Source organism: Paroedura picta, chromosome 3, assembly GCF_049243985.1.
Source record: "Paroedura picta isolate Pp20150507F chromosome 3, Ppicta_v3.0, whole genome shotgun sequence".
Classification (NCBI taxonomy): domain Eukaryota; kingdom Metazoa; phylum Chordata; class Lepidosauria; order Squamata; family Gekkonidae; genus Paroedura; species Paroedura picta.
In genome coordinates this window covers 120,005,260-120,022,447 of record NC_135371.1, presented here as the reverse complement: position 1 = coordinate 120,022,447, position 17,188 = coordinate 120,005,260, and the positions used below count along the sequence as shown (strand labels likewise).

General features: G+C 43.1%; 1 protein-coding gene across 5 annotated transcripts in view; it reads left to right on the top strand.

The window, feature by feature from the left end:
- Nucleotides 1-17,188, top strand: part of SHISA6 (shisa family member 6) — a 413,188-nt gene that overhangs the window by 373,647 nt on the left and 22,353 nt on the right. For 2 of the 5 annotated variants that reach the window (XM_077327467.1, XM_077327464.1), the window contains exon 5: nt 9,556-9,618. The exons of the other annotated variants lie outside the window; for them this stretch is intronic. In XM_077327467.1, coding sequence (XP_077183582.1) covers nt 9,556-9,618 — 63 coding nt within the window. The remainder of the gene's footprint in view (nt 1-9,555; nt 9,619-17,188) is intronic. 5 annotated transcript variants of the gene reach the window in all.

The following is a 17,188-nucleotide window of genomic DNA, read 5'->3' as shown; positions in this document are numbered from 1 at the left end:
CATGGATGTTGCAGAGGGAAAATTTAAAGTGCCCCAAATCAAAATAGAAATTGAATACACTGCAGAGGGGAGGGAGTTATTCATGCTGGGAGAGGATAAAAAACAAAGTGCAGACTCAACCCAGGTCAATTAAATGGGGACACTCTTATGGACACTCCCAAGAGTGTCCATAAGATGGCATTTAAAAATATTAGTTTAAAGGGTGTGTTTATGTTGCAGAAAATTTTTCCCTACAGATAAAAATATTAATAAAACTGTCCAGTGTTAAGATGAACAAATGTCCAATGGCAAACAAGAGTGTAATAATTCACGTTTAAAACTCCTATATACCTAAAAATATCACCAATCATAAAGAGGTACCCTGGTTTCTGAGAGACTAAAAATAGGGGAGAGGCTCCAAACTGGGGGTCCTCAGGCCCCAAGTAGGGACTGGGGACCCTAGAGCTAGTGTGCTGGTACACAGACAGTTATAACACTATAACAATCTGCCAAGTCATCATTGGGGAGTGGTTGACTTGGAGGACTGGTGCTGTTGTGCCAAGGTCCATAAATATCTGAACTTTCCACATGGTCAGGACCAGCATCAGCATATCTCGAGTCAGGACCCAAAATCTCTGGCAGGGCCCCTGTTGCTGAAATTCCCTAGACACTCACTTTCTAGCACTCCACCACCTATGTTCTTTGCTATACACACTGCCTGGTGCCACTGACAAAAGTACTTAAACAGCAATGAGCATGGGAAGTAGGAGGGCTAGTGAGTAGACAATGGAAGAACACACAAGCAAATGAGTGGCATGCAGGTGACTGGGAGGGAAGGAGGACCCAAGTATGGGGCCTGATGATAGGCAGAGAATGGTGGGGAATCCTTTAAACTCTCTGACCAGGGGCCCACGAAATCTGGAACATGCTCTACACATGAGTACCAGCTCAGCTTTGTTGCAATCTTTACCAAAGCATTGCAGGTTTAAGAAAAATTACAGGGAAAACTTGGAAGGAACATGAAAGTGCCACAGTAGTGTGGGGAAGTAGGGGGAAAGTCATTTCCCAATCGTGTCCAAGTTGGGTAAAATAGATTTGGGGAAGCTAGGTCTGTCAATGCCTACACCTAGACGTTTTCCATATGGACACTGCCAAGGCACAATGCCTCCCAGTTTTAAATCTGTGCCCAGTTAGTGTGATGTTTCTTGCTTCCTCACTGGAGTCTCTGTCTTGCATTCCCCCCTGTCTTGTCCTGGATTTTTTCTTCCTGAGGAGTCAGCCAGCCAAGGGAAGTCAGGACTTCCTGCTTTCCCCCGGCCCTCTCCTCCAGGCAGTTGGAGATCGTATCAGGCACTGATCAGCCTTGCTTGCCTTTTAGACCCCAGCCAAGACAAGACAGACCCCTCAGCTCTGACACGAGTCCAAACCTGCATTTTTTTTAAAAAGTCAATAGGATTGCCATGGATCTTCAAAAACAGCATTTTTCCATGAAAGGTTTCACCCCTCCCCCATTCCGTTCACTTCTTTCTCCATGCTTGTTTGCAGTCCTGCAACTGGCTATTCTTGGTTGTTGCTCAGTATGATTAACTTAAGCTGGCCATCCTTCCCACCTTTGGCGGGGCAGTCCTGTATTTGGGGCATTTGCCCCGTGTCTCGCGGCGTTTTCAAAATGTCCAGCAGCGTTTGCATTTTTTTTTAATTTAATTTTTTTTTAATTTTTTTTTTTTTGCCCACACGGCAGGCAGCCCACTAGACAGTCTGGGCTCAGGAGGACCCCGCACAGGCGCCTGGCCTCAGGTCCCCACGAAGGTGCCTGGCCTCAGGAGGCCCCCGGGCAGGCCCCCGGGTTCCGAGGTGGAGCTTCCCGGCTAGCTCTACTGCCGCCTTTTCCTCCGGGCAGCCTTTTCCTCCGGGCCTCCCTGCTTCCTCCAGGACCAGGCCTTGAGTCTTCCCTTGACCCAGGCCGCTGCCACCCTAAGGCCAGTCGGGGAGGGAGGGGGGAGGGAGGGCCCGCTGCCGTCATTGCCGTCGCCCTTCTAAGGGTCGGGGGGGGGGAGGGAGGGGGGATGGTTCGCCTGCCTCCGCCCCCGCCATGGTGCATCCCGCCTTGCAGTCTGGTCACCTTAGCTTAACCCCTTCTGGCCCAGCAGAAGCAAGGGAGGGGCTGTAGTGTGAGCGAGGAATGAGTTACTGTTTACTCATGAGTAAGCAACAGCGAGAAGAAGTAGCACATGGGGGGGAGGTTGAAGTGTGAGTGAGAAGAGTGTTTACGCAGAGTAAGCCCTGGCAGAAGTATGCAGGGGGGGAGCTATACTGTGAGCGAGGAATGAGTTATTGTTTGCCTAACCCCTTCTGGCCCAGCAAAAGCATGCAGGCAAGAGCACACGCTGCAGGCCTACACATGAGTAAACACATCCCCCTGCACAGTTCTGCAATTCCCATGCCAGCCACAGGGCTGGAAGGGGTTAAGCAAGCAGTAACTCATCCTCCCCTCCCCCACTGCCCCAGCTTCCTTTTCAGGCAACTTCATCTTGCTTATGCTTGCTCATGAGTAAAACAGAATCACCTGCTTACTCAAGAGTAAACAGAGCCACCAGAAGCCATTTTTAACATGTTTAGAAGGTATTTTTGTGTTGCAACACAATAACAACTTTTTAAAAAGTAATAAACCTGCTTCCTGAGGCTCTGCAGCACTGCAGAGCCAGGAAGCATTTTAAAGAATCTTTAAGAAGACTCAGGCAAGGGTGGGGAGAAGCCAGGCAAGGCTGCATTGGCGGCAGCAGTCTAGTGAGCAAGGTAGCAAGCAGAAGCAGGCAGAGATGATGTTGGAGGGGGGCTGAGGGGGGGGGTTGGGAGGGCAGGGAAAGGGACAGCCAGAGTTTTCCTTTCTTGATGGTCCTGCTGCAACATTCAGCTTGTTGTCCCCTGCAGCAAAAAAGGGACTGTGGATTTATCCACATTCCCCTCTTGCAGGGCAACTGACAGCCAGAATAGTGAACGCCCTTGGGCAGCCACAGGACAGCACTGATGTCATCTGGAAGCAGGATTTAAACCCACTAACAATGAGAAGCTGGGCCAGGGAGAATTCCTCAAGCAGAAATGGTCTTGGTGACTAAAAGAAATGTGCACCTTCAGAGGGAGTAAACCTCTAAAATACTAGCTCTAGGCATCAACATTAGAGGAAGACTTTGACTTCTGTGTTTGTTGGCCCTCCAGGGCAACAGGTTGGCTGCTGTATGAAACAGGATGCTGGGCTAGATAGACCTCTGATCTGCTACAGCAGAGTTGTTCTTGTACATATATTTCTTTGTTACTGCTGGCAGTTGCCTTAATGTTTTGTATTGGCTTTTCTATAAAACATTTAAAAAGCAAAGATAGTGGAAGGGCTATGTCCCCCCCAAAAAAAATGAAAGAAAGAAAGAGGGCTTCCCTGGCTCTATAAACCCAAGTGGATTTAATATATCAACCAGAAATGAATAGTTTCAGTGCCCTTGATGGCATGAAGAAGCTGTCATTGCTAGTACAGTTGTATTTTAATGCAACACAATTATCTGTAAATACTGAGCAAAATTCAGACAGAAGGAAACAGAAAGGATGTAAGGATCTCTGTAACACTAAAAATCATCATGTAAAAACTTCAAGGCTATTGTCAAGACTACAGAAGGATATAGGGAAGAAAGGAAGGTAGTTTATTACTCTTAACAGGGCCATAATGCAGTGTGTTGAACTGCTTTATATCCCACCATTCTGGTTGCAGAGCTCTTTTACTTTGTAAAGATATAAGTGCCCTTTGAAAGCCACTGAGTGGATCTGTCTGCTTGGTTTCTGGCACGTTTACTTTAGAGTGGCTCATAGCATCAGCTGTCCTATACGCATCTCGGCATTCTAGGCAGCTCTGCAGCAAGCATGATCCCAATGGCTGCCTCCCTCTCCTCCTTTCCTCCCTTGGTAATTGTTATTCACTGTCTTCTCTAGCTGCACCCAGAGGATCCTTATTGTTATCTTTGGAAAACCAAGAGCCCTCCCTATTAATCTTCTATTTCCCTAATGGAGCTTTCCAGCAGATAGATCTAAGCTCAGCATATCATCTGCAGGGCTGCACGACCGACCGCCTTCTCCCTCCCGGGCCGGCTCCATTAGCAAAATTGTCTCATTAAACCCAAGAAGGCTCAGAAGAGCCTGCCACCATTTTTTAAAAAATACGTTATTGATATTAGTACTCTTTAGCATTGTTTGCAAAGAGTGCTGCATCGAGGTCAGCAGTGCAGAGATTTCAGCAGTGTGGGAATGGCTTTGTGCTATGCTAATTTACGAGATGCCATTAGAAAAAGATACTTTAAACAAATACAATTTAGTCAGCTAGATTCAGGAGGGGTCGGATTGGATGGCCTCCAGGGTATCTCTTGAAGTTGTGGATACTGTTCATTTTTCCCCCTATCAACACGAGAATAGAGAACGCATTCTTGTCTTTCATGTTACAAATTACATTTTTATTTGGGGAGGGGGGAATTCTCAGTTTTTAAAATGACCACTGTATAAAATAGCTAGCTGCTGCAACCAGTAAATGTTGAAGATGCAGCACTGCCCTTGCAGAGAGACCCAGAATTGTTACTCTTGATACAGCAGGGTAGGTGGCAGTTAGATGCTGGCCACAGTAGCAACAAATAAAGCTACAAAGTGGTACAAATTAGAACTGAGTGTGCAACATATTGAAAAACCATTTTGGCAACCAGAACCATTTTGGCAAAAGTGCAACTTTGTGTAATATACTCATCATATAATGAGGTTATTAAAATGGCAGGTAGCATTGCAGGATAGACTTGACATCCAAAGCAAGAAGCAGATTATAGAAAAGGAGCCATTTCTCTCCATTCTGCCTTTAAAAAAAATCTTTTTTCAAAATATCTAGGACATCAGTGGCCCCATCTGTCAAGTAGGGTGGCTAGCTATATTGGCGCAAGGCATGATGTGCATCTTCACACTTACACAGACCTATTTTCAGACTAGGATATTGGATTTGAATAAAGAGAGGTGTCATATGGCCCTGTACATAAGAGGCATAGAAATATTCCTTTTTTTCTAGAACATCACTGCTTCATAAAGCATGCTGCCATCTGCCCCGTACCCAATCATATTAAGAAAACTCAAGGGCATCAGAACAACTTCCACCCTGCCAACTAAAGTGCATCTAGTCAAGGCTATGATCTTCCCAGTTGCAATGTATGGCTGCAAAAATTGGACCATAAAGAAGGCCAAGCGTCAAAGAATTGAGGCTTTTGAACTCTGGTGCTGGAGAAGACTCTTGCGAGTCCCTTGGACTGCAAGGCGAACAAACTGGTCAGTCCTAGAGGAGATCAGCCCTGACTGCTCCTTAGAAGGCCAGATCCTGAAGATGAAACTCAAATACTTTGGCCACCTCATGAGAAGGAAGGCCTCCCTGGAGAAGAGCCTAATGCTGGGAGCGACTGAGGGCAAAAGAAGAAGGGGAAGACAGGGGTCACGATGGGTCGGACACGACTTCGCACCTAACAACAATAAGAAAGGGCATGTAAGAGGGGGAGGTAATTTGTCCTGATTCTCCTCCTACTGGAGCCAAGCTCTCATAAAATACATTTTAGTCTATCTGCCTGACTTGTTGGATTGTTTTCTTATCTATGGCAAAACAAATAGTTAAGATTTTAAGAATTCAGGTTTCACTTGAATTTTAGCATTCTTCTTTACTGTTATTTTATATCTTGTGCATTAATTAATTAATTAATCAATCATCACAGACACACACAACCCCAACACACACAAAGATGTTCCAAAGAGTCCACTGCCCCCCTCCCAACAAATTTTCAGAAATTCAGTGGGCTGTAGCAGAAGCAGGAAATCAGCAGAAACCTTTAAGGAAAGTTAAGAATTCTGCTGGGCACTTTTTGATGGCACTGGTTAAAGACATTAAGTTTTCTTAACTCTGCAATTGGATTTGATACTATCTGTCTTCATCAGAACACTATTGATGTATAACATACCATTGGTCAGACATTGCAGTTCCAAAGTGCATAATATTGATGTAGCACGCATACGCACTGTATCTGACATAAAAGCCTCACTCCTTGAGACAAGCAAGTGACATCTGATGAAAATTATTCTGCTCTGAGACTGGCATGGCAACCCTAAATAGAGTTATACCCTTCTAATCCCACCGAGTTCAATTAATTTAGAACTCTGCTTAGGTCTACACTGCCAATTCCCAGGCTGACAGCAGCAGCAAAAGAAGGCATATGAGCACCTTGAACTGCTTCTTCTTTTGCAAAACCCTGAGCCATGGGATTAATGGTCGTTCTCCAGAGAAAGACCTGGGAATACCAGAAATCATCACCATGCACAAGCTTGTGAATTTTACATCTTGTATTATATCAGATATGGAAGAAGGACAAATTGTTCATCCAGCTCCTTTCCCTGTTCCATTGAGTATGTGAACCTGTGTCAGTCACAAATTAATTTTGTTTTTCCCACACTAAGCTTCAGTTCCTATTTTCAGTCACAGTTTGAGAATCTGAAATGCTACAGGCCAAAATATTTATGTAGTTCAAATCATCCTGACACTGCAGTCAGCAGGAAGATCTTGATCTTAGGGGAATTTGCTCTTACATCGTTAGAGGATGCACAACGGGGGGTGGGGAGGTGTTAGCTTATCTTAGGAGCTGCTTCTTAGAATTGAAGGGTTTCTTTAAAAAAAATGTCCTCTTTCCATTTTCTCTGTGACTTTACATATAAGTGGTACATATAGTTAGTCAGCATGTGGGATAACATCTGAAACACACTAATACATGTAGTTCTCCAGCATTTAAATATTTCCCCTTGGATTATTTAATCCTGTCTGGAACTGGAAATTGGCCTATTACAGGGGTAGTCAAACAGCATTTGCGGTCAGGGGCTCATGAGAATTGTAGTCCGGTGGTAGTGATTCTAGCCACTTGCTTAGCCAAAACTTGTTTGCAAACTTATGGTGACACATGGTACACTAGCAGCTACCTTACTGTCAGAGTGCTCTGTTTCCCAATAAGTCAAATTTCTTCATAGGAATGTTTCTTTATTAAGGAATGAAGACATCCTGTAGAAATGCATAGACAGAACTGAGGCTCTTGGTCCCTGAGTCAGGGGCTCATGAGAATTGCTCATGAGAATATATATAAAATGGGAGAACGCATCTTCCTTCCTCCCTTGGGAAAGTGACAAAATGCATTTCAAAGGAGAAACTACAAAAAGGGAACTAAGAGTGGGGGGGAGGGAGAGGCGGGGAGAAAAAGGGAAGTAGGGAATTGCTGTGAGAAAGTTAGTGGTTGTAAACCAAACAGCAGGTTGCAACCTTGATGTGTCAAAAGCAAGCATCTGGGCAGCATCACAGGACAAGCATTATACATGACAGAAATTCCAGGGAGATTCTGACATTCCTGTTATCCCATCTGCATTCTTCTCGGTTAATAGGGTTTACTTATAGCTTACCAGTACCTTCTGTAATTCATTTTATTTCATATTATTTTTCATCAACAGGTACACTAATTGGTTGCTGTTGAGCAGTGTTACCTGATATCCAGCACTGACCTAAACAATACAGGAACTTTTTGGCTTGCCAACATCATGTATTCTTCCTTCATTTAATGCCCAGGAAGTGCAATTAGGGATGGGCACAACATATTTTGGCCAGTTGTCAAATCACGTTTGTGGCAGGTCAACCAGCACAAACTTTCCAAAAATGTTCAAGCTGTTCGTGGAGGTTTGTGACAGTTCATGAACAGATACATTTCTAGACAGACCATCTCCACTCCATCTAAATGTTTGTTAAACTTCAAAGCAACAGAGAAGTCAGTTTCAACTTTCAAACCAGTCTTGTCAGTTTGAAGAGGGATTTTTGCAGAGTCTGCAAATCTACCCATCCACCTTGTTTGGATTTCCTTTGACTCTGCTTTGAGATCAGTACTTTTAAGTTTGCAATGCCAGTGGCACTGGGTTCTGCTAGAAATTGAGTACATTGAACTATGTGCTGAGCTTTGAAAAATATTGTGTCCCTCCCTCCTTCAGTTTGCACTGCAGGGATTCTCTGGTTTGACATCAGTTTTCTTTTGCATTCATTACCACAGCAATACTGGGTTCTGCTGAGCATTTTGTACACACTGACCTCGTTGTGTTGGGCTTGCAAAAGCCTCCCTTGCATGGAGTGTGATTCTGTGCTAGAAATCAGTCTGGTTGAACTGGCATTGCCATAATGACACTGGATTCTGCTGGGCACTTGTTGATTGCACTGGTACCCCTGGGCACTCTGCACATTGTACTGGTTCTGCTGGGCTTGCAAAAATGCCCTCCACCTTCAGTTTCTACTGTAGAGACTTTCAGGGACTTAGATTCTGTTCTGCTAGGTTTCTGTGGCCTTTACTATTTTGCTGTTTTCCCCCTCCATTGAAAATAATGGATGATAGAGGGGGGGGGGCTAACTCAACCCCTGTAAATCCAGTCTTTACCAGCCTTGGTGGGTAGGTAGAGGAAAGTAAGCCAGCGGTCTCCTGAGAGTGTGGTGTCTAGCATTGGGGGGGGGGAATTCTACTGAATCACAAACCTCACCAGTTCATTTAGCCACTAAACATTTGTAGTAGTACACCACAAACCAACTGCCACAAAGTACATTTTCTTGGGTTCTGCTCATCCTTAAATACAATACCATCGTTTGTGAAACTTAAAACATTGCTTAGTTTACATGGTTTCCCCTTGTCCATTTGTGGATGTTCCAAGAGGAAATATAGCTGTCTTTTCCAGAAACATTTCTCATGGTTATTCTGGCTTCATACTATACTGTAGACCTGCTAGGAACAGAGAAGTTGGCATTTTGATATGCCCATCACTTTTTGGGGTTATCTTTGTAACATAGGAAAGTGTTGGGCGAGTTTGTAGTGAATGCTGTTGCTAAATCAATTGTTTATTAAGTTCTATTTTTGTGTTTGTAAATTTGGGGCATACTGTGTATTATATACATACCGGAAGCAGCTTTAAATTGTTGCTTGTGGCAGCTGTCAGTACCTAGTGAGCTATTTTCATACTAATCATATTTTCATCAATGGCTGATATAAGATTAAATGATCCACATTGTGAGTTACTACCCACCACTAGTTTGTCTTGTGGATCCATTGAAAGGAGCTTCCATGCAACATGCTCAGGGGTACTGTTTCCCTACAAATAACCATTTGCTACAAATGACCATATGAGTATTTGCAGTATGAACCTCTCTTGTTCATAGGTTGCTAGCTGAAATTTGGATAATGGGATGCTTATTCTTTGGATGTGGTTCTCACTTTACTGAATATCCTATTTGTGGCCTCAGCACCACGGGTGCCATCATTCATTAATATGTTTATCTGGCATCTGAATTTTTTGCAGGGTAACATGAAAGGCACTTTTTCTTTTGTAAGCATTTTCTTCCCCTTAATAATGCAGAGATTTCCCATGAATAATATGAATTATAATTATTACCTGCAGGTCCAAAGAGTCTTGCTGAGTTGTTCCTAAAGGGGCATTTTCTTCTTTTTCTGTGAATTTCAGATGACCAAGAGCCAAATTATAATCACCTGATATTAAGCACTGCACACCAGACACCTTCTAATGGTAAGACACAAGTGAAAAGTTACAGATGCTGTAACTTTCCTCTTTCTGCCAGTAATCCTTTTACTGGCATAAAAACCAAGCAAATATCAATAGAATATTTCATGAAGTAACATATGTATTCTATTGATAGCATTATATGTAGGGTCATATTCCTCAAATGGCTTGATTTAAATATGACCCTATTTCTCACTCACAGAAAACAGAGCATTTTCTGTGTTTCCTTATTTATAGAAATATTTCTTGTCTTCCACAGCTACTCTTTTCCAGGACCACACTGTGCCTGATACTGAATGGGATTTAATTTAGCCTCTGAAAGCAGATGCAGGGGAGGGGTGGAGATATTGATTAGAGCCACAGTACTGACCTCTTCCAGATGGTTTTAGCCCGCATAAGAGGGGGGGGGGGGACAAGCAGAATATAAAAACTTACACTATTCCTTTCATCTCTTGCTAAACATAGAGGTTGGATGCGGGGGGTATTTTTTAAAAGGCCTCCCCTTTCTCAGTAATCCCTGTTCACAAGTTACAGGGAACGCACACAGAATCTTTGTGTGGTATACATTTGATTATTCTTTATTCTCATGGTACAGTCATCACATGTAGAGATTAGAGTTGCCAGATCTTCCTGACATGGAATGGGGGGACTTATCAGCAGCAGGAGGGAGGCCCATCTGATGTGCAGCAATGTGTCTGCATCACTGCCCACATAGTTTCTGAGATGTTGGGGTGACACTCTGGTATTTGGGCAAAAACTTTATGGTAAATTTGGCTTCTACCATAGAGATTTTGCCCAAATATCACAGCACATCCCCGGTGGCCCAAACAGGATGACATCCCTTCCAGGTCACGTGGACAGTGATGTAGGCATGATATTACATTTCCCTCTTTTTCAGATTAAGTGCAGTGTCGGGGAGGTGGGGCCTGGCAGCAAGGGACCCCTGATCTACCAGGGGGGTCTGGCAATTCTAACCTGAATGTGTAATTGAAACCCCATATATATCCAGGTACTAGACTCCAATTTCATTTATAAAGTGAGTGTGTGATGGCTGTTTCTCACAAGCAGGAGTATGCATATATGCAGGCTAAGTGAGAGTTCCCTTTAACGTGTACTTTTGAGTCTCCAGAATGCCTCCTTCTGGGTGACAACTGGGATTCCATTCAGCTAGATGACTTATGAATTCACTCTTTTATTGAATCCTATTACTTCAGCCTCAGACCAGACTTCCATTTCCTCTTTCATGTGTTTTGAATCTTTATTTACTTATCTTGGAGCCTGGGACTCCTTGCTACCTTCCCTTGCTGTTCCCGGTGCTTCTGGCATCTTTTCTTCAGCAGCACAAGAACTATTCTTGTGTCAGCACTGTTTGTGTCTGCTGTGGCCCTAATACGCAGTTGACAATGTCAGCTTTTCTATGTTAGGAGGAGTGATACCACATAAACCCCTTTCTTTCCCATGTGTTATCACTCTGGGCTTTTCTTTCTCAAAGCTGGCATTTATTAACCAGCTTTGTAAGGACATTGCCCCTGAAGAAGACTTGTGAGATAATTGTACATGAAAACAGTGTTATATTTTGAGTCTCTGTAGCACCATGGCTGGGGAGAGAACAAAACAGCCTTGAAAAGGTTACCTTGGCACTTTGCTAAATTATCTCTTTTATTGCTGAGTACTGGCAACAGTCATCCCTTAGCTAAAATAACAGGTAATTTTGACTAACACAGTAACCCCAATTTTGTCCTTTCAATCAAAGGCTACAAAAGCAGTAATGCCAGCCACAAAATTGGTCGGTTGTATCTGGCAGCAGGGCCAAATATTTGCGTTATAGCTGAAGTAAATTGGACAAGTGGGAGGCTAAGGTTTAACACCCCTTTAAAAAATAACAAGCCACCTCAAAGAGACACCTTCACCTTTTGTAACTCTTGTACAGCAAAGAAACAGAGTGCTGTAGTATACAAGCTGAAAGATGGATGAGCTATGGCATTTTGTGAAGCCAGCAACCCAAATAATGAGAGATGAAGCTATGGTTCCAACTTCAGTGACATGCTGCTTTAAGCATGGTCACTGACTCACTGAGAAGTGGTAGTTGGACCAATCCTGGAGACACTTTTGGGTTCAAATCAGGATAAAACCCTTTATTATCTTGCATTGTCAATTGTTAAGATTTTAATGCCAAATGTCTCCTATGTCAAATAGTAAATATCAGAGCATGTCAACTATCAAATTCTGTCAAATATCAAATAGCCAAAATCCACTCTCACTATCATCCACTTCTTACTATGCAAAGGGCTCTAAGAGAACTGCTCTGTAAGAACAGCTCTAACTGGACTTTGACTAGTCACCCAGATGACTGCATGTGGAAGAGCAGGAAATCAAACCCATCTCACCAGAGGTCGTTATTCTGAACCACTACACCAAGCTGGCTAACTGAAGAAGTGTGGAGGAGACAGTCTGAACATGTTTTCTACATTCAAAAGCCCTGTGAAATCCACGTTTGATTCCCCACTTCTGAACATGCAGCCTGTTGGGTGATCTCAGGCTAAACACAGAGCTGTTCTCTTAGAGTTCTCTCAGCCCCACCTACCTCACAGAGTGTCTGTTGTGGGTAAAGGATGGGAAGGGGATTGTAAGCTACTTTGGGACTTCATTGAGTAGTGAAAAGTGGGGCATAAAAACCAGCATGCACAATGCAAACACATATACCCTGCCTCTACATATGTACATCTATGTGTAAGAACCAACTTCTCTTCCCTTCACAAATGAAACTGGGGACCTGGCCCTAGATATATTTGTGGTTTTAGTTACACTGTACGTGCATTGAATGTAGCATGGGAATTACTCAATGTATGTATAAAGGAAAACGACGTGTACACTGTACATGGATCACTTAATGTAACTTGTGAAGCAAGCTACAGAATGGGTGTTCAAAACACTTTCAGCACACTTAAAGTGCCTGTCTGTCTTCCCTAGAAGAATAAGAATACAGGAGAAGGGGACAAGCCCCAAGAGCCTGTTTCTATTTACGTCTCCCTTTTCTTTCATGTCTCCCTGTCTCTTTCTGCGGCTCCAGCCATGTGTTCCTTTCAGTCCATACTTCATTCTGTTCCAGAATAGTGTTGGGGGAATGGAATTTTTTAAAAATTCAAAACCCACCAAACTTTGACAGTTCAAAACCCAGAGGTGAGAGTTGACCACAAATTTGAATTCAATATACCAGTGAAATTCAAATACACCATTTCTTATTAACTGAAGAATGAGCACAGAAATTCATATGGAGACTGTTTGTCCACAAACAGTCATGGAAAAGAATTGTCAGGAGATTTTTATGGTAAATTATTTCACCTCTAAATCAGAATGTTCTGTATCTGTTTGCCTCCAAACAGGCATGGAGATAAACACTCAAATCACAGACTCCAACTGGTCTGTATTTTCCCCATCTGCATATTAGCTTTCAATCATTTGCAAGTTACATTTATTACACTGATTACATTTTGGAGAATAGAAGCAATATGGGTGACCTTCCTATGATCATGAATTGCAGTGCTTTTCTTCTTTGGTACCCATCACTTAAGGGGTCTTCATGATATAGTCATAAAGGATAATGGAATTCTTTGCTTGTAATACCATACCCATTTGATTTAGCCCTTCTACAGTTCATAGTCATTCACAATGACATAATTATTTTGTTGCCTATTTTACAAACATATTTGGCCTGGGCTGTTTTGAGATGTGAGGCACACACCTACAGTTGAAGGATGGGGGGGGGGGGCAACTGAGTCATATAGCGTGGGCTCGTTCACTGATTGGTTGGTAAGCTTTTTGAGCATAAAAGTACAAATTAGTATGCAGAGAGAGCAATGTATCTGCTCCAGTGAAAGCTTTCTGCAAACATCCACATGAGCCAAACCTGAATGGGAAACCAGAGAGAAATGGGCTGTGTGAGGCCATTTTGTGAATACCAATCCCCCAAGGTCACCCAGCCCACGAAATAGCCTCTGAATTGTTCTGTAGCAAACTGTCAAATGTGTTGAATGGTTTTTCTGACAACATGAAGGAAGTTCACAGCACAGTCTAGTAGCACTTCAGGAAAAATGTTTGCCACCCATCCACCTACCCCTTTATTGATTCACTAATACCAAGTTCCAGTGCTGAGATAGTTAAAGCAAAAAAAGTTTGATCCCATTAGAAATCAGATATAAAAACGATACAGAAAATCCTAATGCCCTGCCCAGAAATCAGTGATAAAAGCAAACACCTTAGTTTTTGGTGGTGCAGCTGTGTTCTTTGTGCCCAAATTGAGCCTGAAAAGACAGGATGACTAATGTGAAGGAACAGTACGGCGTCAAAGTACTTCTCTGTACCACTGCTGCATATTCCTTCAAAGCTAATACATGTGTGTTTTTACATTAAACCAAAAATGAGATAGGCTTCAACTTTCTTAAGTTGAAGTGCCGTTATTGATAGGAACCCAAAGGTTGAGCTGCAAAAACATTTTTAATTGTAAATATTTATTACATGAAGTGCACTAGTTCAAAATTTTAAAAACATCTATAAATCACATGGTCATCATCATTTAGAAACATCACAATTCTAACTACACATGGAACAGACCAACATGGAAGACCCTGAGGGGTCTCACCTACCTCACAGGGGTTCCCACCTGTTGTGGAGAGAGTAAGGGAAAGGTGCTTGTAAGTCTTTGGGTAGCAAAAAGCAGGATATAAAAAAACCAGTTCTTCTTCTATGTACACATTCTCACTCCCACCCAGGAACTAACGAATCTTATATTGGAAAGCCAGGAAGAAAAATGGGTGCCATATTCAAGCCCCTAAAGACTCCGAGACTTAAATAGGAATGTACTGTCTGTCAGTGGGGCCATGTGCATGTACAAAGAGAAGCACAGCTCAGTCCAGGAAACCAGCGTCATTATAGACTAAGTATTCTTGCAGGATTTGTGTTATGCTGTAAGGCAGGAGCAAGAGGTAACATGAGGACAGTTTTGTCTGATCAGTAATGAAAACATAGGTTTTGAGAAGTTCCACAGAGCTCAGCCTTGTGCATGGCTATTTTCCTGGGAGAAGAGAAGTCTGACTGCTGAGATTTGATTGCATTCAATTGTGTTTGAATTTCTGTCAAGGGGATGATTAATTAACAAGGGGATTGCATTTCATCCAATCCATCCAACTCCAGTTACCCTAATTATAATTAGGTCATCTTGGCTCTTTCCTGTGGGCCAAGGGGCAAGTGTTTGTGGAAGTACAAGAAGTCACACATTTGATTTACCAGAGAGCAGCAGCACTTTGGGGAAGAATTTTCAGGTCAAAGGTGCACAAGTTGCTAGTGATTCTAGATGTACAGGGATACTTCATGTACTTTTGAGTGGAGCTTAAAATGAAGGTTTCATCATGACAACAAGTACAGAGCCACTAAGAATGCACGTGCTTCTCCTAAGTATTTAACAAAGGTAAACATCCAAAAGAGTTGTTTATGTTTAATAAGAATACAGTCTGAGTCACAAAAGGTATGGGCATTGTTAACTGTTTTCATAAAAGGAAGGACCATTATTGTGTGATCATTTTCTTATGCCATCTCTGCTTGCCTTTCCTCTGTTAATGATCATGACTTGAGATCAACGTGTTAATGAGCTGTGAGTTATCTCTTGTCTCAAACATCAAATGCGAAGAGTCAGCTGAGCCTGCAGTCACCTTCAGAATTCTGAGGAAGAATGGTGGGCACCACCAACTAGCCTCTCCTTCCCATAAGTACTTCTCTTGCTCAAACTACACTACTAGCCAGCTCCAGTTCCCGGCACCATTGTAAAGCGACAGGGAAGGCCAGGGGGTGGAGGGAGGTCTCCCTCCTTTCCCCCGGCCTTCCCTATCAATTTAAATTGGCACCGCAGATGGGAGCCGGCTCTAGACCACGTCGCCATTTTAAAGGACAGGGGAGGGCGGGGGGAGGAGGCCTCCTTCCCCAACCTTCCCTGTCACTTTGGTCCCCACACTTACTTGCGGCGGTCTCACCGGTCAGGGGCAAACTGGCGGCGACTGGGCCAATGATTGGGCCAAAGTTCTGAGTGGGCATGGCCTGTTTGAGGCAGGGTCCACCCAGTCTTCACCCACCCACCCACCCCTTAGGCTGTTATTTAACAGTGAGGCGCTGTTACAGATGGACCCAACCAAATGCCTAGTACAAGAGTTCCATTTTGCAGACTATAGTTCTGATCTCTTTATAAACATGCCTTTCTGAGCATACCTGTTTTGCATATTCTGTAGAATGATGGGAGTCTTTCTGACTTCTTCTCATAGGTTGTTTCACAAAGTGGGATCCACCACAGAGAATGCACCTTCACAGGCAGGTCCCAATCTTACCCATTTTCAGGATGGTGCCTTCAGAAGACATCACTCCTAAGAGTGAACGGTTGTGGCATAGCATAGCAGAACTCTGAAAAAGCCATGGCCCTGACCTGGGAAGTTCATCTTAGTTAGGTGTGGTTACTCACTGGTCAAAGGCAAATACTCTGCATTCTTTTAATCACATGTTTCAAGGGCCTGAAAACTGAAATTGAAAGCAGGCTTTGGAACTTAGTTGGACTGGGCCTTCAAAAGCTTTAAAATGCCCTTACATGGTCAGCTCGACCTACTCTATTAAGTAACAGAGCTCAAGTCATAATGCTGTTTGTTATGCCTTTCTGTACTATATCAGATCTGTACATGTGGATTGCTGTTGTGTGGAGACTCATCCAGTATGTGTGTGGATAAATACATGAGTAGGTCTTTGGGCAATAGTTATACCTGTGATCCCTGTCAACTGACAGATGCTCAGAACTGCATTATATGAACAGTGTCCAAAGCCCAAAATGTATGCGCTTTGTAGTTCTGTTCATGCAAACATGCCCATATCAAGTATTTTTCCATAATAGAGGTGTAGAGAGGATGGAGGTTGGATATTTCTGGTCTATTGTTTTGTACCTAGCATATGATTTGTTTTTCGTTTTGTCTTAATATAAGGTTTTGTTTTCTATCCTTGTTCTGTTCCTGAGTAAGAAGGTGATATAGAATACTTAAAAATAAAGCAGGGCTGAAAGGCTCAGTGCCCATTCAATGAAAACACCTACTTGCTTCTGTGGAGGGAATGATGCTTGTTCTTATTTTTACCATAGGCTATTGTTGCTAAAGAACACCACCCGTGCGATCAGGATATATTTGCTCACAGGATTCTTTCCATTGCTGGGTTTTTTAAAAACCTCTTTGCTGTGAGATATTAACAGAAAATCTGCACCTTCTCATCACCACTATCTATTGGATTTTGTGGGATATGCACTTTCCAGAGGATTTAATTAGGCATCAACATCTGCCTGGGATGGTAGAACAGTACATAGCTTGCTGCATTTCCCACCCAACACTCTTAGCTCTCAAAGAAGAAAAGCCAGCAGTACAGAGCACTTTTGCCTGGGACAGGCAATTTGTTAGAGCAGCAAAGATTAAAATAGCAGATTGCCCACCTCACAGTGGGTCATAAGAGTTCTCTTGGAATTAGAACTGATCTCCGGATGACAGGGATAGTTCCCATGGAG